The sequence below is a fragment of the Salvelinus fontinalis genome, chromosome 4 (genome assembly GCF_029448725.1).
Source record: "Salvelinus fontinalis isolate EN_2023a chromosome 4, ASM2944872v1, whole genome shotgun sequence".
Taxonomy (NCBI): Eukaryota; Metazoa; Chordata; class Actinopteri; order Salmoniformes; family Salmonidae; genus Salvelinus; species Salvelinus fontinalis.
The window spans coordinates 12,634,601-12,659,551 of NC_074668.1; the positions used below are offsets into that span (position 1 = coordinate 12,634,601).

The 24,951-nt window shown below is 43.4% G+C and overlaps 1 protein-coding gene across 3 annotated transcripts in view; it reads right to left on the reverse strand.

Moving 5' to 3' along the window:
- rhobtb4 (Rho related BTB domain containing 4) overlaps positions 1-24,951 on the reverse strand; it is a 69,324-nt gene that overhangs the window by 40,864 nt on the left and 3,509 nt on the right. Inside the window, exon 1 of one of the 3 annotated variants that reach the window (XM_055918823.1) lies at positions 702-1,023. The exons of the other annotated variants lie outside the window; for them this stretch is intronic. Coding sequence (XP_055774798.1) covers positions 702-730 — 29 coding nt within the window. The 5' untranslated portion in view covers positions 731-1,023. Of the gene's footprint in view, positions 1-701; positions 1,024-24,951 lie in introns of those variants that run through there. 3 annotated transcript variants of the gene reach the window in all.

A 24,951-nucleotide genomic window follows, 5' to 3' on the forward strand; every position in this document is an offset into this window, starting at 1 on the left:
TCGGGATCACTATTACAGGCCGTGCGTGTGTTATTTGATAGATGTCTTTGATAGATGTCATCCTCCACAAATCAACAATCAATCTGCTATTCGGCTTTTCTTCTATGAAATACTGCATGTTGAAACATTGCAGAAAGCTGCTGGAGACTATAACATATTATTAAATTGGCATCAATGGACAGTGTTTTATGTGATTGCTGATGCGCGACCATTCATAACCAAGCATCGGATTATTCATATTCTCTACAGTATGAGACCCAATATATTGTTCACTGATAGGAGACCTGCAGGCAACTGATGCATAAGCATTTTCATTGCTGACAAGACTTAACCCCCAAAATATACACTAGATTACTCGAAAACAAACGTGAAATTAGTTAAAATTGTGAGACAAAACACGTTAATGCGGAGATAAGGGTAAATTGGTACACCCCAAACAGGTGCAATAGTCTTGCGTAACAGACCAAGCCCATTACTGCACCACAACCGAACGCAAGCAGCTTCCAAACAGCAGGACCCGTGTGCAGAAAAAAAAATCTAGCATCATTATTGCTTGTTACGTTGTCATTGTAGTCTATTGTTGACAGCTCTAAACTTTGGGAAACATTAAAGCAGTGAGTTGTAATCATAAACCTCCTAATGCAAAAGTAAACACGTGACCATTACGCCTGCAACACTGTTGCACTGTCATTTCTCCCTACCTTCCGACTGTTCCAGTACTGACCCACATGTCACTCGGCGCGTGGTTCGCCCGTCACATTAACCGGGCGCGAGAAAGGAGTGGTGTGGAGGAAAGAAGAGGTTGCCAACTCGAGAGCCTTGGCTTGAGAGAACTAGCTAGGTAGAGCGAATGTTGCACAAAAACTCAGCGCTAAAACAAAGGTAGCATTTTCCTTCCTTTCACTTCAGATTGCTCACTGACTAATTTAGCATCTAGCTAAAGCAGTAACTCTGTACTTTTGCCTAAACTGCTCTTATTTGGTAAAATATCAATCATAATCCTAACTATCTCCCCTGTGAGCTACGCGTCTATTAGTCTGTGTCTCTCCAGCTGATTTCTTCAAAGGCACGCCCCCTTGTTGTGCGTCATGATGTCTTGGCGACGGGGAGCCAATGGTAAGGACTCGTGCTCTTCCTGTTACCGCCCTAAAGCAGTTTGCCCGCCCGTTAACAACCAAAAAGGAATTACGCTGCTACTAAAATGTATACCAAACAAAAAACATTGATTTAAAAGTTTAACAAACCATAGAACTCTTTGCACAAGAACTACTTTTCAGAATTTCCCCTGAACATTTTACAAGAACACATCTGCAGGAATAACTGTGCAGATACAACGTTCGGTACCAGAATAAAACTGAGGTAGATTTTTCCATAATAGCAAATTTTGCATCTGCACAGTTTTTCCCAGTAAATGTGGGGCTTTTTTTGTCTCCGTGTAATTCTGTTATCATGGAATTGCCCCTTATCAACAGCATTGCCACAAGTGTCTTTTGGCACAAACTGTAGATGAAACAAGTGGAACATCTATTTATGATTTTCAAATATTATACAAAGTATATTACACAGTTCTTGATGTCATATTATTTGATCTCTTATTGAAGAAAGCTAACCAAAGACTATAGGGCACTTCACTCCCAAAACATGACTATGGTACTTCACTCCCCAAAAACAAAATCATTTCAAATTCAGGTAAAATATTTGCCAAACAGATCACTGTGAGATGGTTGTCACTAGTTACCAGAACCGAAAAGTCCAAACTGGCTAAATCGTAAAAATTCCTTATTCTTTTTTTGTTGTCTTTTTGGTCTTAATTTAAGGTTAGGGTTAGGCATAAGGTTAGCAGTGTGGTTAAGGTAAAGGTTAGGTTTAAATTCATTATTTTGACTTTGTGGCATTTTGACTTAATCTATTTTGACTTAATCAATTTTACAGCCTGAATGTAAAATTGGTTAAATTGAAATTGTGTGTCACTGGCTTACACACAATACCACATAATGTCAAAGTAGAATTATGTTTTAAGACATTTTTATAAATTCATTAAAAATAAAGAGCTGAAATGTCTCGAGTCAATAAGTATTCAACCCCTTTGTTATGGCAAGCCTAAATAAGTTCAGAGGTAAATGTGCTTAACAAGTCACATGATAAGTTGCATGGACTCACTCTGTGTGCAATAAGTGTTTAATATAATTTTTGAAGAACCTAACATGGTCCACACACACCCGCACAGTCGTGAAGAGGGCAAGGCAGTGCCTCTTCCCCCTCAGGACGCTGAAAAGATTTGGCATGTGCCCCTCAAAAAGTTCTACAGATGCACCATCGAGAGCATCTTGACTAGCTGCATCACCGCCTAGTCTGGCAAATGCAACGCCCTTGACCAAAAAGCGTACAGAGGGTGGTGTAGACAGCCCAGTACACCATTGGGGCTGAGCTCCCTGCCATCCAGGAACTCTATATCAGATTATCTATATCAGAGGAAGGCCCAAAAACTGACCAACTTGGACAGCTTCTACCCTCAAGCCATAAGACTGTCAAATAGCCAGACTGCTAAATAGTCAATTAATGGTACCCAAACTGTCTGCACTGACCCTACGCACACTCACTAGACAATACATGCACACCATACACACACTCACTAGACTATATATACACACCATACACACACTCACTAGACAATACATACACACCATACACACACTCACTAGACAATACATACACACCATACACACACTCACTAGACTATATATACACACCATACACACACTCACTAGACTATATATACACACCATAAACACACTCACTAGACAATACATACACACCATACACACACTCACTAGACAATACATACACACCATACACACACTCACTAGACATAACATACACACCATACACACACTCACTAGACAATACATACACACCATACACACACTCACTAGACAATACATACACACCATACACACACTCACTAGACTATATATACATGTAACGGATGTGAAATGGCTAGCTAGTTAGCGGGTACGCGCTAGTAGCATTTCAATCAGTTACGTCACTTGCTCTGAGACTTAAGTAGTGTTGCCCCTTGCTTTGCAAGGGCCGTGGCTTTTGTGGAGCGATGGGTAACGACTGTGCTTCGTGGGTGTCAGTTGTTGATGTGTGCAGAGGGTCCCTGGTTCGCGCCCGTGTCGGGGCGAGGGGACGACGTAAAGTTACTACTGTTTCATTGATGCTGTTGACCCGGATCACTGGTTGCTGCGGAAAAGGAGGAGGTTGAAAGGGGGGTGAGTGTAACGGATGTGAAATGGCTAGCTAGTTAGCGGGTACGCGCTAGTAGCATTTCAATCAGTTACGTCACTTGCTCTGAGACTTAAGTAGTGTTGCCCCTTGCTTTGCAAGGGCCGCGGCTTTTGTGGAGCGATGGGTAACGACGCTTCATGGGTGACTGTTGATGTGTGTAGAGGGTCCCTGGTTCGCGCCCGTGTCGGGGCGAGGGGACGGTTTAAAGTTATACTGTTACATACACACCATAAACACACTCACTAGACAATACATACACACCATACACACACTCACTAGACTATACATACACACCATACACACACTCACTAGACTATACATACACACCATACACACACACACTAGACTATATATACACACACTCACTAGACAATACATACACACCATACACACACACACACATTCACGCACACTACATTGACACTCACACACATTCACATACACTACAGTACATACGCACACACACACACACAGACCAACACAAACACATTACACACACACTTTTACACAACTTTCTGCTGCTATTCTGTTCTTTATTTTACTCTTATTATTATTTATCCTGATGCCTAGTCACTTTACCCTGCATTCATGTACATATCTACCTCAAATACCTTATTATTATCTATCCTGATGCCTAGTCACTTTACCCTGCATTCATGTACATATCTACCTCAAATACCTTATTATTATCTATCCTGATGCCTAGTCACTTTACCCTGCCTTCACGTACATATCTACCTCAAATACCTTATTATTATCTATCCTGATGCCTAGTCACTTTACCCTGCATCTCTGTAATTGCAAACAAAAGTTTCTGTACCAAATATTAAGTTCTGCTTTTCTGATGTATCAAATACTTATGTCATGCAATAAAATGCAAATTAATTACTTAAAAATCATACAATGTGATTTTCTGGATTTTTGTTTTAGATTCTGTCTCTCACAGTTGACGTGTACCTATGATAAAAATTACAGACCTCTACATGCTTTGTAAGTAGGAAAACCTTAAAAATCGGCAGTATATCAAATACTTGTTCTCCCCACTGTATATATATATTTTTAAAGCAGACACTGAATATCCCTTTGAGCATAATGAAGTTATTGATTACACTTTGTATGGCGTATCAATATACCCACTCACTACAAAGATGCAGGCGTCCTTCCTAACTCTGTTAACAGAGAGGGAATTCGCCTTGAGGCCAATGATGACAAACCTTTTTTCAATTTTCGCCTAAAATGACATACCCAAATCTAACTGCCTGTAGCTCAGGACCTGAAGCAAGGATATGCATATTCTTGATACCATTTGAAAGGAAACACTTTGAAGTTTGTGGAAATGTGAAATTAATGTAGGAGAATATAACAGATTCGATCTGGTAAAAGATAATGCAAAGAAAAAAAATATTTTTTTTGTATTTTTTTTGTACCATCATCATTGAAATGCAAGAGAAAGGCCATAATGTATTATTCCAGCCCAGGTGCAATTTAGATTTTAGCAACTAGATGGCAGCAGTGTTTGTGCAAAGTTTTAGACTGATCCAATGAACCATTGCATTTCTGTGCAAAGTTTTGTATCAAGACTGCCCAAATGTGCCTAATGAGTTTCTTAATAACTTTCCAAGTTCATAACTGTGCACTCTCCTCAAACAATAGCATGGTATTCTTTTACTGTAATAGCTACTGTAAATTGGACAGTGCAGTTAGATTAACAAGGATTTAAGCTTTCTGCTCATATCAGATATGTCTATGTCCTGGGAAATCTTCTTGTTACTTACAACCTCAAGCTAATTGCATTAGCCCATGTTAGCACAACCGTCCCACTGGGGACCCACCAATCATGTAGAGGATATTATTAAAACAGTTACAGAGTTTAATGGCTGTAATAGGAGAAAACTGAGGATGGATCAACAACATTGTAGTAACTACACATCACTAACCTAGATTACAGAGCGAAAAGAAGGAAGCCTGTATAGAATAAAAATATTCCAAAACATACATCCTGCTTGTAATAAGGCACTAAAGTACAACTGCAAAAAATGTGCCAAAGAAATTAACCTCAATACAATACGTTATGTTTGGGGCAAATCCAACACACTCATCACTGAGTACCACTCTTCATATTTTCAAGCATGGTGGGGGCTGCGTCATGTTATGGGTATGCTTGTCATCAGCAAAGACTAGGAAGTTTTGTAGAATAAAAATACATAGAATAGAGCTAAGCACAGGCAAAATCCTAGAGGAACACCTGGTTCAGTCTGCTTTCCAAGAGACACTGGAAGACAAATTCACCTTTCAGTAAGACAATAACCTTCCTGGGATGAAGGAGAGGACCAAAATGCAGCACAGTTAGTGTTCAACATGTTTAATATAACGAACTGTGAACACTTACAACAATACAAAAACAACAAACGTAAAAACCAAGACAGTCCTATCTGGTGCAGAACACAAACACAGAGACAGGAAACAACCACCCACAATCCCCAACACAAAACAAGCCACCTATATATGATTCTCAATCAGGGACAACGATTGACAGCTGCCTCTGATTGAGAACCATATTAGGTTGGACACAGAAACCGACAAACTAGACACACAACATAGAATTCCCACCCAGCTCACGTCCTGACCAACACTAAACAAGCAAAACACATAAGAACTCTGGTCAGGACGTTACAGGCGTTGTTTACCAAGACGACATTGAATGTTTCTGAGTGGCCAAGTTGAAGTTTTGTCTTAAATCGACTTGAAAAACTATGTCAAGATTCGAAAATGGCTGTATAGCAATGATCAACAACCAACTTGACAGAGTTTGAATTCTTTCATAACAATGTGCAAAGATTTTATAATCCAGGTGGGCAAAGCTCTTAGAGACTTACTTAGCAAGACTCACAGCTGTAATCACTGCCAAAGATGATTCTAACATGTATTGACTCAGGGGTGTGACTACTTGTGTAAATGAGATATTTCTGTATTTTACTTCCAATAAATTAGCAAAACTGTTTTTTTTCTTGTTTTTTTTGCATGTCACTTTGTCATTATAGGGTATTGTGTGGAATTCAGGCTGTAACACAACAAAATGTGGAATAATTCAAGCTGAATGAATACTTTCTGAAGCCACTGTATGTGAGATCATTGGCATGGCAACGTGCTACCACACACAGCAACACCAACAGTCATGTGCTCAGCCACCACCATACAGGACCACAGAGATGGCACTGTAGATGAGAAAGGTAAGCCTCCCCCACCTGTATAATAAACTAGCCATTATTTTTCATGATCGGAACGTCTGGGAATTCAGTGCCTGGAACGTTAAGCTATGCAATAGGGGATTAAGTGCCACTGTGTTGCCAAGAATAAACATTTATTTAACGTAACGCATTACTTTATATTTTCATTATAAGGGCATAGATTTAACACTTAAAGCTGGAATCCTTAATTGAAACAATAACAAAGCGACACCCTGCCTGTGTTTTGGTAAAAAGCTGAGGGATGGACATGGAGAAATGTAACCACTCTCAAATTCAAAGCATCTATGATATCAAAATAATACTTTTAACCATGTGTTGAGACTATACCGTGTTTGTTTACATTAACTTTGCTAACAAACATTGGAGTATAACAAGTTGAACTAAGCTCATGAGGCATTTATAAGTTATATTCTTCAAGAATCAATGGGTATATATCATTAAGTTATAAGTCCAAAAATGTATGTAGCAACTAAGGATTCTAGCTTTAAAGGTAGAGTCAGCGTTATGACGTAGATGCAGAAAGTAAACAGCATAGTGGGTCAATTTCTGCAACAACTAAGGGCGTTGAAGCACGAGGCTCAACTTCTCCACTGTTTTGGTCCAGTGGCTACCACGTTGTACAAGTGTGAAGCAAACCTGTGCACACACGCCGATACTGTGTGTGACTCTCGCTCATCACAATATCTGTGGTGCTGCACGTGGCAAAGTCATTTCACTGAGTCTACCTTTGACTACCCCATGCACTGTGACCAGACAATGTGTCCTGTAGGACGTTTATTGAAATTGTAATTACTTCGCCACTATTGGCATATTTATTGCCTTATCTCCTTACTTAATTTGCACACACTGTATACAGATTTTTCTATTGTGTTATTGACTGTACGTTTGTTTATCCCATGTGTAACTCTGTGTTGTTGTTTTTGTCGCACTGCTTTGCTTTATCTTGGACAGTTCGCAGTTGTAATTGATAACTTGTTCTCAACTGGCCTACCTGGTTAAATAAAGGTTAAATAAATAAAAAATATCTTGGCATCACAGGTCATAGGGTCATTCCTTAGCCTTTGGCCTATGCATGACAGTGCTGATGTTGGCCCAATATTTCCAATGTTCTCATCTGATGCACAAAAAATCCTCTGGATGAAAATGTTGTCATTAAAGGTGGGAATTAGGACCAACATTTAAATGCTACCCAAAAAGTATCTCTACTGATTGTATAAGGGAAAGAAGACTGACATCTCCTGGTGGACCTAGGTACTGCATGTTCCAAAAGAATGTAGGAGGAAAACATGTTTTGGTGCTGACAGGTAGTTCTGTCATTCTGTAGTGATAGGCTGTTACTGCTAGGAAACAGCTTAGCTTACGCCCCCTGTTCCCACAGTCTTGTCAATGCAGTCACTCAGCCCTGTCCGTCAGCCGACACACACATACACACGCACAGACTCGCACACAAACCTGGACACGAGTGTACGCACGCACGCTCACACGCACACACAGCCCTCACCAGACACACGCACGGACTCACATGCACTCACCTGCAGACGCGTGTACGCATACTCACATGGACACACACGCATATACACACAAATACATGCATGGACACACGCACACACACACACACACACACACACACACACACACACACACACACACACACACACACACACACACACACACAAACACACACACACACACACACACAGTAGCCAGTCCTGAGAAAGCGCTGCCCCCTTGCCCCCTCTGGCATGGCACAAATGGAACGTCATGAATGATGGGATTGGAATGCTGCATAAAGCGGGGGGTCATGGTCTTACACTGAGGGCTATAACATTAGAAGAGGCAGTGCTTGTTAAGGAGGTGCCTTGTGACAGAACTCTCAAGTGGCTTCCTTGTTCCAGTCGCAAGAAGCACCGGGCTTGTATCAGTGTTTTATTACTATGTTATTGCAATTGTATTACACATTGTTATTAAATGTTTTGGAAATGTCTCTTTGTTGCTGTACTGTAATGAACTGTGGGTTGAGAATGATCCTTGCTGGTGTACTGTAATGAACTGTGGGTTGAGAATGATCCTTGCTGGTGTACTGTCATGAACTGTGGGTTGAGAATGATCCTTGCTGGTGTACTGTAATGAACTGTGGGTTGAGAATGATCCTTGCTGGTGTACTGTAATGAACTGTGGGTTGAGAATGATCCTTGCTGGTGTACTGTAATGAACTGTGGGTTGAGAATGATCCTTGCTGGTGTACTGTAATGAACTGTGGGTTGAGAATAATTGAGGCCATAGATTAAGGAATGTATTTATCTTATCTAAACAAAGTCCATTAATTCCTAAAAATACAGAGTAACACAAGTGTCCGTCACATGAACATAAGACTGGGAAATATGCTCTGCCATATTTGTTGATTTAGCTTTCGTCAAAACTTCACCCAACAGCTCCCCAAGATGAGCCACATTCAGACACTGACACTAACCCAATCCCTGTCAGATCACCCCACTGTCCTATGTCCCGTGCTTCAGTCTCAATCCCTGTCAGCTCACCCCACTGTCCTATGTCCCGTGCTTTAGTCTCAATCCCTGTCAGCTCACCCCACTGTCCTATGTCCCGTGCTTCAGTCTCAATCCCTGTCAGCTCACCCCACTGTCCTATGTCCCGTGCTTCAGTCTCAATCCCTGTCAGCTCACCCCACTGTCCTATGTCCCGTGCTTCAGTCTCAATCCCTGTCAGCTCACCCCACTGTCCTATGTCCCGTGCTTCAGTCTCAATCCCTGTCAGCTCACCCCACTGTCCTATGTCCCGTGCTTCAGTCCCAATCCCTGTCAGCTCACCCCACTGTCCTATGTCCCGTGCTTCAGTCCCAATCCCTGTCAGCTCACCCCACTGTCCTATGTCCCGTGCTTCAGTCTCAATCCCTGTCAGCTCACCCCACTGTCCTATGTCCCGTGCTTCAGTCTCAATCCCTGTCAGCTCACCCCACTGTCCTATGTCCCGTGCTTCAGTCTCAATCCCTGTCAGCTCACCCCACTGTCCTATGTCCCGTGCTTCAGTCTCAATCCCTGTCAGCTCACCCCACTGTCCTATGTCCCGTGCTTCAGTCTCAATCCGTGTCAGCTCACCCCACTGTCCTATGTCCCGTGCTTCAGTCTCAATCCCTGTCAGCTCACCCCACTGTCCTATGTCCCGTGCTTCAGTCTCAATCCCTGTCAGCTCACCCCACTGTCCTATGTCCCGTGCTTCAGTCTCAATCCCTGTCAGCTCACCCCACTGTCCTATGTCCCGTGCTTCAGTCTCAATCCCTGTCAGCTCACCCCACTGTCCTATGTCCCGTGCTTCAGTCTCAATCCCTGTCAGCTCACCCCACTGTCCTATGCCCCGTGCTTCAGTCTCAATCCCTGTCAGCTCACCCCACTGTCCTATGTCCCGTGCTTCAGTCCCAATCCCTGTCAGCTCACCCCACTGTCCTATGTCCCATGCTTCAGTCCCAATCCCTGTCAGCTCACCCCATTGTCCTTGAGACTTTTACTCAAGTAGTATTTTACTGGGTGACGTTCACTTTTACTTGAGTAATTTTCTATTAAGGTATCTTTACTTTTACTCAAGTATGACATTTGGGTACTTTTTCCACCACTGGTCAAAACACCCAGCATCTTGCTCCTGCACACCCACAGAGAGCTCCCCTCAGACACCATGTGACAGCCAGAAACCTACCACACTGACACAATTAGGTCAGTGTCATAGTGGGCCATCCAACAGTCCCCCAAAACCAGGGAAGAGATAGGCTTACCACAGAATCAACTCTCAATTCCACTCTGTCAGACGTAGCCACGAAGCTTGAGGAAGTTTGGAAGTCAGCAGGGAGATAGTTTTTATTTTGTTTTGCAAAGGGAAGTGGAGTTTGCTGCTTGCTTGTCCTCAGGGAAACGTAGTGGTCAAAGGTGAGGGGTGAAGATGATGCTACTGGAGGGGCAGGCGACCTTGTTGGGAAAAGTGAAGCTGGCATTCCTAAATACACACACGCACGTGCACACAGACACACACACACACTATGTGTGTGTCAGCCCAGCTGTCAGTAAACAGTATGCGTCTCACTAGTCCTAATGGGGACATATCAGTCTCTGCACACAGCACAACAACATAGCCTCCATGATACAGGAAACACACTTACATTTGACCAGTATGTGTAACTGTTGTGGGGTATGAGTTTATATAGTACAATGGAGGGCACCTCAGTTCCTTCTTCTGATGCAGTACTCAATGTAATGTTGTAGTTGGCATTTGTAATACTGTACTTTATATTGGTTGTACTATTGTGTAGGCATAATAGAACAGCAGACATTGAAGGCAAGGACTTTAGGTCCTACATACTTTTAGATAGTTTTGTTTGTGATATCCATGTCTATGCCTTTTGCTCTACAACTTTAAAATTATGCACTGACAAAAGGCCTTTCTGCTGGATAAGATCATAGGCCATATTCACAAAGCGTCTCAGCATAGGAATCTTGAATTTCATTAGGATCCCCATTGGCTGACACCATGACGTCAGCTAACCATCCTGTGGTCCAACACAGAACTAAAAACACATTACAAACAATTACAGAATGACAGGGCCCCCAGTAGAAGAGCTGATCTAGGATCAGTTTGGATATGGCCCTGAGCTAGACTGCTAGCTAGATGACTATAACCCACCTGTCCACGTCAGTAGCTGTGACGAGAGGTTGTGATGAATGCAGCTATGCAGGGAATGTGAAGTGACTTAGAGGGAAGAGGATGTGTTGTGTTTAAATGCCTTGTGTCTCAGTGATGTAAAACAGGCCTCTGATGATGATGATGCCAGCGGTGAGTTTTATCACAGAGGCCCCATTCATGCCAAGCAGCGCTGAGTGCTCAACCACCTGTACCCAGCCCCCCCCCCCCATACCACAGAGCAGGCAGGCAGTCCTCTCACACCAGCCACAGCCCATGTACAGTCATGTGGCATCTCTGCTCTCTGCCATCACTTCTGCACCACTCCCTTACCCCCTTCAGCTAGATATGCACCGCTTACAAGTAGGGGGTGGGGGGCATGGGAGGAACTCAGGGGGTGGGGGGCATGGGAGGAACTCAGCTGTGAAACACCTCACAGTGCTCAAGTCCAAACACCTCACAGTGCTCAAGTCCAAACACCTCACAGTGCTCAAGTCCAAACACCTCACAGTGCTCAAATCAAACACAAGAAATTCCAGACATTGTTTTCTAGCTAAACTGTTTTTGTTTTGCTTCAGTGTTTGAAATGCCACAGCCCTGAGCGCAACACAGTTAATAAGGAGGACTTGGGTGAGGGGAGGTTGAGGCGGAGGGGTTTGAAGTGGACGCTCTGAATTCTTGACTGCTTTGATGGAGACAAACTGCATGGAACGATGATGGAGACAAACTGCATGGAACGATGTCTGTGGATAGCCTGCCATGTGTCTGCGTCAACCCCCAACTCACTTACACACACCACCTTGTACTTACTGCCACAGGGGGAGCGAGGTTGCTCAGGCGTATCTTATAGGGACACACAGGTCAGCAGAGGTGCTCCTTACACTGTGGCTCTGTCAAGTGGCAGTTCTAATCTCATTAAGGCTCCACTCAGCCGCTGTTCAGGGGCTTAATTACCCAGGCCAAACACACACACGTATGCAAGCACACGGCCCCACGACCTGCCTCTGCACTGGACACACACACACACTGGGAACCTCTGTATGACACAGGCCAGGGACACACACACAGCTCCCAGATTTAGGATTGGCATTGACAAAACTCTATAAGGCCAGTATAGTGATCAAAACATCTAGGTCCAGAGTGTATAGTGTTTAAAGAGTAGAATCCAGTGAGCATGTTCCCTCTATCACTCTGGATAATAATCACACACTAACCACTTGTCCCATACGTCCAGAGATCAGTCTGAAACGAGGTTCATCTGCTAGAACTGTTCCCAACCTCATTTAGTACTGTAGATTACGTCCTTTAGTCGATCCATCACCCTGGATCAAAGAGCCACTTGACATGGACAGCCGTAGCATCTGTATCCTACTGTATGCAGAGAGGTTCCTGATACAAGCAGCCCTGCTTCTAGGACCTATATCTTTCCACTGGCCTGTTTCACCATCCACTTACGGAGCATTTGCAGCCCTGTGCTACTTGTGGGATTGATGGAATGTTCTTAACCTGCGTGAACTTCGAACGGATCCAAGCCGCTCTTCACACTTTGGTGAAAACATGTCACAGTAAAGCTTGGAATGGGGTTGAGACAACACACACAGAGAGCCAGAGAGAGGTAATGTAGCACTGATGTTGCTTGACCTCACTGAACAAACCAGGATATGGAAGAGAAGGGTACGATGCTGCTGGACTGGGACATGGTTGATGAGAAATTGTCCCTAATGTTATACATAGTAATGAAATTATGATAGATCTGTTGTTGATATGTATTTCAGTGAGCAAGACTAATACCTCAACAAATATTGCAGAGCGAGAGAGAGAGGATGAGAGAGGACGAGAGACAGGATGAGAGAGAGACAGGATGAGAGAGACAGGATGAGAGAGCGAGCGAGAGAGAGAGAGGATGAGAGACAGGATGAGAGAGAGGATGAGAGAGAGGGAGACCATGGAGAGGTGGAAGAGAGGGGGGCTTTTGGCAGAGCCAGTGGTCAGTTTTCCAGAAACAGCCTGATCAAACACAGTCACAGGCCAAGCCAAACACCTCTGGACTTCAGCCTGATGGAGCTGCCTGAAGCCTGAGGCCACTGATCAGACTGTACAAGGTACAGTTCTGTAACCACACTGACAAACACAGGTCCTAACGCACTGACACATTTCAGACAAAGTCAACAGAGAGAGAGAGAGCGAGAGAGAGGGGAACAGGGTCAAGAGAAAGAGAGGGGAGGGAGAGGAAGAGAGAGAGAACATATTGTATCACCAGACAGTCTAGCTCAGTAAGAGAGACCCCACTCAAATCAATTCATAGGGGCTTTTCCCACTGCAAACAGGAAGGGCATTTGTTGTGATTACTCCAAATAGCTTGAATGTTGTTTGTCTGATCTGCTTTGCTCTGTTTTCTTCATACTCTTCTACACACACACACACACACCACCACCACACACACGTAGGGCTAGCACCATTACTGTATAACCGACAGTTATGGTTGAAGACTGGCTTGAAAAATAAAATAACGTCATTGACCGTTTTAAATTTCCTTTAAAAAAAAAAACAGCTGACTGAAGACGGGACTGCCAGCCATTCTTAGGGTTAAGTCCGTTTATGCGGTAACATGGACTCGCAAGTGCCCCTTCCCTGCAGCAGCAGCACATATACACACATAGCAATAGAATGAATAGAATGGGCTTGGTACCTCTAACCCTGGCAATTCGACTGGTAAACTCACAGTCCTAGTTGGTATAAGAAAGAACATTGCGGCCCCGCCCGTCTGAGGGGAACGTAACCTGTGGTTACCTAGGTTACCCCATTGGCTCACAGCAAAAACGTAACCTTTTTCCAACGAAATGTTCTTGCTGTCTGGTTGTTTTATCAATTACAAAACTACATTTAAGAAAAGTACAACATGTCTAAAGATTATTTTTCAACATTGCCTGCTTAGAACAACATACTATGTAGGGCTTCCCTCATGCCCCTTTTCATGATGATGCTAGCAGCCACTTGAGTGAGTGTTAGCTAGCTAACTTACCGACCGGAAAATAAGATATTCAAAACCAACAACACAAACACACGGACTATACAGCTAGCTACAAGTAGCGAGTGGGGTTACAAACAAACTGTACTAAACAAGTTAAATGTCTTCCACACACATAGCTATGTGTAGTCCACTTGGACTCTGTCCCCACATTTCCCACTCTACATGGGCTACCAACCATCACCACACAGTGAGTGACTTGGGCTGAAAAAAAACGCTTATTGTAGGCCTAGATAGAGAAAGACCATTTAGGCTATGGTTGCAGTAATACTTTTAGACTATGATTTCCTACACATTTGTATCTTTATAGTTTGCAGTTTGTAACCTATGGAATTAAGAAAAGACTGAACAAGACCCCATAGAGCAACAGTTACTTTGCTCTTAGGTAAATGATTAGTACATCTTGTTGAGATGAGTTGGATACCAGTGGAGGCTGCTGAGGGGAGGACGGCTCATAATAATGTCTGGAATGGAGACAATGGAATGGCATCAACCACATGGAAACCACGTCTTTGATGTGTTTGATATCATTCCATTGACTCCGTTCCAGACATTATTATGAGCCTTCCTCCCCTCAGCAGCCTCCACTGTTGGATGTGCTCTGTGCATCTACAGTACATGTAGTCACACAGGTGCCAATCAAAGCAATCATCAGAGTGTGATGAAATAGGAGCACACTACATGCACATCTATTCATGTACAGTAAGACAAGCTAGTAAGAGTCACCCTGAATGACCAGAGAGCTGGCTATTCATGTACAGTAAGACAAGCTAGTAAGAGTCACCCTGAATGACCAGAGAGCTGGCTGAGCTGGCTGGCTATTTCCAGCGCTCTGAAGATTTATGAGCACAGTCATAACTGTAATTCACACAGAGGCAATTATCTATATACAGTACAGTGTGACTTTTGTCACTACCACCGTGCTATGCCCTGATCCCTTCCTGGTATGACATGCACAATATGGCCTCCACATCATGATACATGACATTGTGTTTTATTGTACCCAGGGGCCCCGCTTAGCTTTTATCCATGGTAATGCAGAGATGATATTTGTTCCACAGTGACCTCCCAGTATTAGCTGGGCTGGGAGTCGACCACAAAGGCAGAGAGAGACTGGGAGACTCGCCCACTCAGTGGGATGAAAGCGCCCCCAGCAAAGCGTCCAACCTGTTGTTTGGGTGGATGACTAATTCACTATGGCAGTGATGTTACATCAGTTCTCCCCATTATAACAAGTGGCTTCTTTCACAAGGTTGATTAGGACAGCCAATCCTATGGCTTCTTGGAATGCTTGCTAACATGCAAACTGGTTTGTCCCTGTTAGTAAATGTCTCTGTAAAACATCCAGGTCAAACTAGGTGTGAGGCTGTGTGTGTGTGTGTGTGTGTGTGTGTGTGTGTGTGTGTGTGTGTGTGTGTGTGTGTGTGTGTGTGTGTGTGTGTGTGTGTGTGTGTGTGTGTGTGTGTGTGTGTGTGTGTGTGTGTGTGTGTGTGTGTGTGTGTGTTGGCGTGCATGTGCCATTTAAAATCCAGTTTAGTTTCTATCTCTGGCAGCTGAATATGGCCAATGTCTTTTCAATGCTGCATGGTGGTAATTGCCAACCTCCTTAGTGAAGAACAGGGTGGCCAATACAATACTATCTAGCCTACTGGACAATAAAATACTATCTAGCCTACTGGCAAATACAATACTATCTAGTCTACTGGCAAATACCATACCATTTAACATACTGGAACCTACAATATTATCTAGCATAGGGGTCTTCAACATTTTCTTGCCCATGGACCCCCTCCCAGGCAAACCGGAGACTTAGGAACCCACATCATGCATTCACAAAACATTGGTTTTTCACGTCTTGTCTTATCATCAGGTGAATGATAATGGCAAGGAGAAGTAATCCACATTTTTAAATGAATAGATTTGGTAGATAGTTTTTCATTATTTTGACCTCCCCACATTATAATTGGAAGATGAAGTGTAAACTCTAACATACCAGCCGCCAGAGGCATTTGCCACACTGGTAGCCTATTGGTGGATGCTTTTTGAAAGCCTATGTCAGATACTACAGTGAGTCTACCATAGTGTAATTTGCTCAATATTAGGAGTTGAGAAATCATTAGAAAGAAGATATCTTATTTTCTACTGTAGGTATGTAATCAAAGGCTGTTTATTCTGTTGTTGCTAACGATATTAATACAAATATTTAACATTTCTTTACATATTTTTTCTCGGCCCCCTGCAGTACCTTGGACCTCCGGTTAAATATCTCGATCTAACAAACTGCCCAGTACAGTACTATCGAGCCTACTAGCAACTACAATACTATCTAACCTATTGGCACAGGCATCAATGTCAAACACATAGAAAATTAGAGCTTATAATTTTATGATTTTATTTATGATTTATTAGGATCCCCATTAGCCGACGCCAATGGCAACAGATAGTCTTCCTGGGGTCCGACACGTAACATTAAAATAGATTACAAACAAAAATACTTTACAATTTACATATATTTAAAACATTAACATAGAAATGACAGATATACAACTATAAGAGCTATAAGATCTGTAGAGACAGTGGAGAAGGAATTCATAACAAATCACTCCTCAATTTCTGGTACTGTCTTTTCAATACTGTCTTTTCAATACTGTCTTTTCAATACTGTCTTTTCAATCTGTTTCTTTCTCTCTCTCACACACACACATGCGCACACACACACGCACACACGCACACACACACACACACACACACACACACACACACACACACACACACACACACACACACACACACACACACACACACACACACACACACACACACACACACACACACACACACACACACACACACAAACTCCGCTGGCGACGGAGGTGCTAATGGTGTTCCTTAATTCAGATTTAATGAAACCCACAGCCACTGGAGGAGTGTGATGTGGGATGTTATTAAAGGAAGGCAGGAAGCAGAGAGATGCAAGGAGACACCAGAGAATACTGGAGAGTCTGAACATAACAGGCATGGCTAGTGTGTGTGTCTGACCAAAAAGGCATAGTATCATCTAAGCAAAAAATTAAAAATACACACACACAAGCATATACACACTTTGTGCACACAATGATTTAGGGAGCTTCAATGTTTTGAACCCAAGTTGAACCACTCCTCCCAAAACCAATGTGCCTGTTCAATGTGTAAATGTACGTTTTTAATCTGTACCCAGTATGCAAAATGACATTGAAAATACAGTACCAGGAAAAAGTTTGGACACACCTACTCATTCTGTCACGCCTGCTCCCGCTCCCCCTCACTGGCGCTCGAGGGTGCCAGGCTGCCCATCATTACGCACACCTGTCACCATCATTACGTGCATCAGTACTTCATTGGACTCACATGGGCTTGTTCATGTTTTGATTGCCTCCCCTATATCTGTCTATTCCTCAGTTTCATCCATGTGTCAGCATTATTGTCGTTATGTTTCCCTTGTCCAGACGCTGTTCGTGTTTTGTTTTGCCTTGATGACAGCTTTGCATACTCTTGGCATTCTCTCAACCAGTTTCACCTGGAATGCTTTTCCAACTGACTTGAAGGAGATCCCATATATGCTGAGCACTTGTTGGCTGCTTTTTCTTCACTCTGCGGTCCAACTCATCCCAAACCATCTCAATTGGGATGACGTCGTGTGATTGTGGAGGCCAGGTCATCTGATGCAGCACTCCATCACCCTCCTTCTTGGTTAAATAGCCCTTACACAGCCTGGAGGTGTCATTGTCCTATTGAAAAACAAATGATAGTCCCACTAGGCGCAAACCAGATGGGATGGCGTATCGCTGCAGAATGCTGTGGTAGCCATGCTGGTTAAATGTTCCTTGAATTCTAAATAAATCACTGACAGTGTCACCAGCAAAGCACCCCCGCGCCATCACACCTCCTCCTCCATGCTTCACGGTGGAAACCACACATGTGGAGATCATCCGTTCACCTACTCTCCGTCTCACAAAGACACGGCGGTTGGAAACAAAAATCTCAAATTTGGACTCATCAGACCAAAGGACAGATTTCCACTGGTCGAATGTCCATTTCTCATGTTTCTTGGCCAAAGCAAGTCTCTTCTTCTTATTGGTGTCCTTTAGAGTGGTTTCTTTGCAGCAATTCGACCATGAAGTCTTGATTCACACAGTCTCACATTCTAAAAGGCACATCTGTTAATTGAAATGCATTCCAGGTGACTACCTCATGAAGCTGGTTGAGAGAATGCCAAGCGTGTGCAAAGCTGTATTCAAGGCAAAGGGTGGCTACTTTGAAGAATCTCAAATATAAAATATATTTTGATTTGTTTAACACTTTTTTGGTTACTACATGATTCCATATGTGTTATTTCATATTTTTTTATGTCTTCACTATTATTCTACAATGTATAAAATAGTCTAAATAAAGAAAATCCTGGAAAGAGTGTGTCCAAACTTTTGACTGGTACTGTATATATTTTAGACATACACTACCATTCAAAAGTTTGGGGTGACTTAGAAATGTCCTTGTTTTTGAAAGAAAAGCACATTTATTTTGTCCGTTAAAATAACATTAAATTGATCAGAAATACAGTGTAGACATTGTTAATGTTGTAAATGACTATGTTAGCTGGAAACGGCAGATTTTTCACGAAATATCTCCATAGGCGTACAGAGGCCCATTATCACTCCTGCGTTCCAATGGCACGTTGTGTTAGCTAATCCAAGTTTATCATTATAAAAGGCTAATTGATCATTAGAAAACCCTTTTGCAATTATGTTAGCACAGCTGAAAACTGTGGTACTGATTAAAGAAGCAATAAAACTAATGTTGACGTCAGGTGCAATGACCGAAATATGTATTTTTTGGTCATTGATTATACAGCCAAATTTAAACTGCACATACACTCTCAATAAAGTAAGAATTATACCACAATAATAATATTTCAAGCCTCTTAATACAGGAAAAAGGAGTCAACTGAAGATCACAACAGAATATTTATTATGACTCCAATTGGCCACAAGCACTTACTGTATGTTCGATTTTTTTTTTTACTTCAAAACTGTCAATAACGATGTTCAAAATAGTCAAAATCACAGAATAAACCAACAGACCACTTCAACTACAATAACATTCTTAGTAATGGTTCCAGAAAAAACAATTCTGGCTATGACTGACATGTTATTCTTTATCTACCTTAGTTGAATGCACTGACTGTAAGTTGCTCTTGATAAGAGCATCTGCTGAATGACCAAAATGGAAATGGAAAAACAAATACTTGCAACGCATGCTGGGTATTATTCTAATATTTGGTAACCCCAGCTCTACTGTACTATACCTTGCTGTCCAAACTTGTGAACCATTGCCATCTATGATTCATTCAGACCAAATCTACCAAAATTCAGACCAAATCTAAACCAAATATAGACGTCTATGTTTGGGCTAAATCTAGTCCGGACCGGACGTCTGTGGGCATTGAAATCAAGGCTGGACTGCACCAAAAAAAGGCGGTTGGTCCGGACAGGACCAAAAAAATACATTGTCATCGGTACATACTTAGTGGGAAGTGCTTTATGTTGTAAATCTTAGAAACCTAGAGTGCTGCTTTTTTGGCCAGGTCTCTCTTGTAAAATATATATTTAACATCAATGAGACTAACCTGGTAAAATAAAGGTAAAATAAATAAAACAAACACAGACACACACACAATCATGTACACACGCTAAAACACACACTTATGCAACATGCACACATGAACACAGGCACATCCCACACAGTAGTGATATATTGTGACAACACACTTTCTCTCTCATGCACACGCACAACCCCCCCCCCCCCCACCACCACACACACTGTCATATGACTGAAATGCTATGTCTCCCAGGAGGATCAGCTTTCCAACACAAACATGAGAACAGCAGCAGACGCTACAGAATGGCACCTCCGGATCAAATCCCTGACACACACTCCAAAATACAAACATAGTCACAGTGACATACTGTTTAGATATAAGATCTTAACTTGAGCCAGTTTGCTACAGCAGAAAAAATATCCTGCAGGAAGAGAAAATACTAATTATGGAAATTACTAACTTCAGAAGCCTTTTAATAAAACCTCAAATAAACTGCAAGTTTTGAATTTCCTGCATCCTGTGACAGGGTGATCAAATTAAGATCCTACATCTCAATTTGCAGTCTCATAATGCTATTCTACATATTTTGTCATTAAGGCTGTGAGAAAATGTTGCATGTGCACTGGGTATGAGAACATTTGTGAGAAAACATTTTAAAAACTGTCCAAATAAGCTGTTATGTTTTAGAGACATTTAGACACATGTTTTAGGTGGTTGTAAACAATACATTTGAAGATGTATTGTATTACCTCCATTTGGTAAATCCGACCACAACTCTATTCTCCTGATTCCTGCTTACAAGCAAAAATTAAAGTAGGAAGCACCAGTGACTCGGTCTATAAAAAAGTGGTCAGATGAAGCAGATGCTAAACTACAGGACTGTTTTGCTATCACAGACTGGAATATGTTCCGGGATTCTTCCGATGGCATCAGTCACTGAACTTTATCAATAAGTGCATCGAGGACGTCGTCCCCATAGTGACTGTACGTACATACCCCAACCAGAAGCCATGGATTACAGCCAACATTCACACTGAGCTAAAGGGTAGAGCTGCCGCTTTTAAGGTGCAGGACTCTAACCCGGAAGCTTACAAGAAATCCTGCTATGCCCTGCGACGAACCATCACAGAGGCAAAGCGTCAATACAGGGCTAAGATTGAATCATACTACACCGGCTCCAATGCTCGTCTTATGTGGCAGTGCTTGCAAACTATTACAGACTACAAAGGGAAGCAGAGCCACGAGCCTACCAGACAAGCTAAATCACTTCAACGCTCGCTTCGAGGCAAGCGACACTGAGGCAAGCATGACAGCATCAGCTGTTCCGGATGACTGTGTGATCACGCTTTCCGTAGCCGACGTGAGTAAGACCTTTAAACAGGTCAACATACACAAGGCCAGATAGATTACCAGGACGTGTGCTCCGGGCCTGTGCTGACCAACTGGCAGGTGTCTTCACTGACATTTTCAACATGTCCCTGATTGAGTCTGTAATACCAACATGTTTCAAGCAGACCACCATAGTCCCTATGCCCAAGAACACAAAGGCAACCTGCCTAAACGACTACAGACCCGTAGCACTCACGTCCGTAGCCATGAAGTGCTTTGAAAGGTTGGTAATGGATCACATCAACATTATTATCCCAGAAACCCCAGCTGCAACATCGAGAGCATCCTGACTGGTTGCATCACTGCCTGTTACGGCAATTGCTCGGCCTCTGACCGCAAGGCACTGCAGAGGGTAGTGCGTACGGCCCAGTACATCACTGGGCCTAACCTGCCTGCCATCCAGGACCTCTACACCAGGTGGGGTTGAGGAAGGCCCTAAAAATTGTCAAAGACTCCAGCCACCCCAGTCATAGACTGTTCTCTCTACTACCGCATGGCAAGCGGTACCCGGAGTGCCAAGTCTAGGACAAAAAGGCTTCTCAACAGTTTTTACCCCCAAGCCGAAAGACCCCTGAACAGGTAATCAAATGGCTACCCGGACTAATAGCATTGTGCCCCCCCCCCCCCCCCAAACCCCTCTTTTTACGCTGCTGCTACTCTCTGTTTATCACCTATGCATAGTCACTTTAACTATACAATTCATGTACATACATTGGCTAACTGCATTGTGTCCCACCCACCACCCGCCAACCCCTCTTTTACGCTACTGCTACTCTCTGTTCATCATATATGCATAGTCACTTTAACCATATCTGCATGTACATACTACCTCAATCAGCCTGACTAACCGGTGTCTATATGTAGCCTCGCTACTTTTATGGCCTTGCTACTGTATATAGCCTGTCTTTTTACTGTTGTTTTATTTCTTTACCTACCTATTGTTCACCTAATACCTTTTTTTGCACTATTGGTTAGAGCCTGTAAGTAAGCATTTCACTGTAAGGTCTACTACACCTGTTGTATTTGGCGCACGTGACAAATAAATCCTGTCCTACCTCAGGCCTAGTGCTGTCATTTGACCCAGACCCAGACCGATGTCCTACCTCAGGTCTGGTGTTGTCATTTGACCCAGACCCTGTCCTACCTCAGGTCTGGTGCTGTCATTTGACCCAGACCTTGACCCTGTCCTACCTCAGGCCTAGTGCTGTCATTTCCCCCAGACCCTGTCCTACTTCAGGCCTACTGCTGTCATTTGACCCAGACCCAGACCCTGTCCTACCTCAGGTCTGGTGCTGTCATTTGACCCAGACCCTGACCCTGTCCAACCTCAGGTCTGGTGCTGTCATTTGACCCAGACCCTGACCCTGTCCTACCTCAGGCCTAGTGATGTCATTTGACCCAGACCCAGACCCTGTCCTACCTCAGGTCTGGTGCTGTCATTTGACCCAGACCCTGTCCTACCTCAGTTCTGGTGCTGTCATTTGACCCAGACCCTGTCCTACCTCAGGTCTGGTGCTGTCATTTGACCCAGACCCTGTCCTACCTCAGGTCTGGTGCTGTCATTTGACCCAGACCCTGTCCTACCTCAGTTCTGGTGCTGTCATTTGACCCAGACCCTGTCCTACCTCAGGTCTGGTGCTGTCATTTGACCCAGACCCTGTCCTACCTCAGGTCTGGTGCTGTCATTTGACCCAGACCCTGTCCTACCTCAGTTCTGGTGCTGTCATTTGACCCAGACCCTGTCCTACCTCAGGTCTGGTGCTGTCATTTGACCCAGACCCTGTCCTACCTCAGGTCTGGTGCTGTCATTTGAAGCCCTGTCCTTCCGAGAATGTGCTCATGCTGTTTTTTCCACCACTTCTTAGGATCTGTGTTTACGCTGTGAGATCATTACATCATGCAGAGGGAGAGCTTCAAATAATATCATAAGCAACTGGAAAAGTTTATAATGAGTGCCTTTGAGTTGCCAGAAATGACAATGCAATAATTCTACAACCCAGTGTGGGAAGTTAAAATCCCCATAGAAAAAACAAGGCACACTTTTCTGTGCTGAACATTTGGCTTGGAAGCTCGGAGCTCTTATCCCAAAGTGTGTCAGTATGGGGTTGTGCAACAGGCACGCTTATCTGTACCGTCACCCTGGACCAGGGACCCAAACAGGACACCCACTCAGGCCCTGTCCCCAGCCTAGGGCTCTCAGAGTGGGGGAGAGGGCACAGGGAGAGGACAGAGGGCTTGTAAATGTTCCTGTGTGCTTGTGTGCATATGTGATCACCTTAAATGTAAACTTCCATGTATATACGTACTGTATGTGAATGTGATAGGAGTGTGTGTGTACATGTAGGTATAGAAATGTATAATATTACAAACTGTATTTTTTGTTTTTCTAGAATAAAATATGAATATCAAAAAAAGATAAATGTCTTTGAAAGGCAGTGTTTGTTAGATCTGTTATTACATAAATATGCACACGGTTATGTGTAGTAGCAGCTGCAGAGCCTCAGACCTATGTAACAGAGTAACTGAGTGCACTGACTAATGACATTACCCAACTAAGAGGAATTACTTTTTAAGGGGTGAATCCTAACTTTAACTGAGGTCTTTTTATTCATTGATATCAATGGGAGACTAAATGAACATTTTACTGAAAGTGGAAGTTAGGATTCGCCTGAAGAGCAGAGGAACTGAGGGAGAACTACTGTAAAAGATATGGCAAGTAGATGACTCTAGTAGCCTGTCTGTCTGTCTGTCTGTCTGTCTGTCTGTCTGTCTGTCTGTCTGTCTGCCTGCCTGCCTGTCTGTCTGTCTGTCTGTCTGTGTGTCCGTTTGTCTGTCTTTCTCTCTGCCTGTCTGCCTGTCTCTGTTATGCCCATGTTGGATTGTTTATGTTTTTCACAAGGTGTTGTAACGGACTTAGTACCTGACTCCCAACTCTGTATTGGCAAAACAAAGGCTTTGTGATATCTATCCTCTTGTCTGTGTTCCTCTCTGCTCTCTGCTGTTCTCCAGGCTGATTCCCTCTTCCTCAGGGTCTGTGCTCCTCCTTTCCTCTCTGGGGAGGCCCACTGTCTCCTCCCCAGCTCTCCTCTCTGCTCTCCACTACCATACAAACACATGCACATGCATGCGCACGCGGACACACGTTCTTTGCACACGGACACCCTGCTTAAAAAACAACCACAGTGGCAGCCAGAAAAGAGAGAAAGGAAAGAAAGAACTGTATGACTGCCACTCCTCTCTCAATCGCCTGCTACATTCCCCCTCCTTCTCTCCCTCTCTCCTTCTCTCCCTCTCTCCTCCTCTCCTTTTCTCCCTCTCTCCTTCTCTCCCCCTCTCCTTTTCTCACTCTCTCCCTCTCCTTGAAACAGCATTACTTCAGCAGAGACAAACATCATGTGGTTTAGAGAGAATAACTAACTTTTGTTTAGTGTATCTCTGTGGGTATCTCAGTGAATGTTTTATGACTGCCAAGGTGACAATGGGTGTGTGTGTGAGAGAGTTTGCACACGTGCACACTGTGCATTCTGTGTGTGTGTTCCTTTGTCTTGCAATGTATCTTACAGAGACTACGTCTGATTGTTATGAGGCGTCACATGGTTTCAGCAGCTCTCTGTCCTTTGGTAGAGAGTGGAATGCACACACACACACACACACACACACACACACACACACACACACAC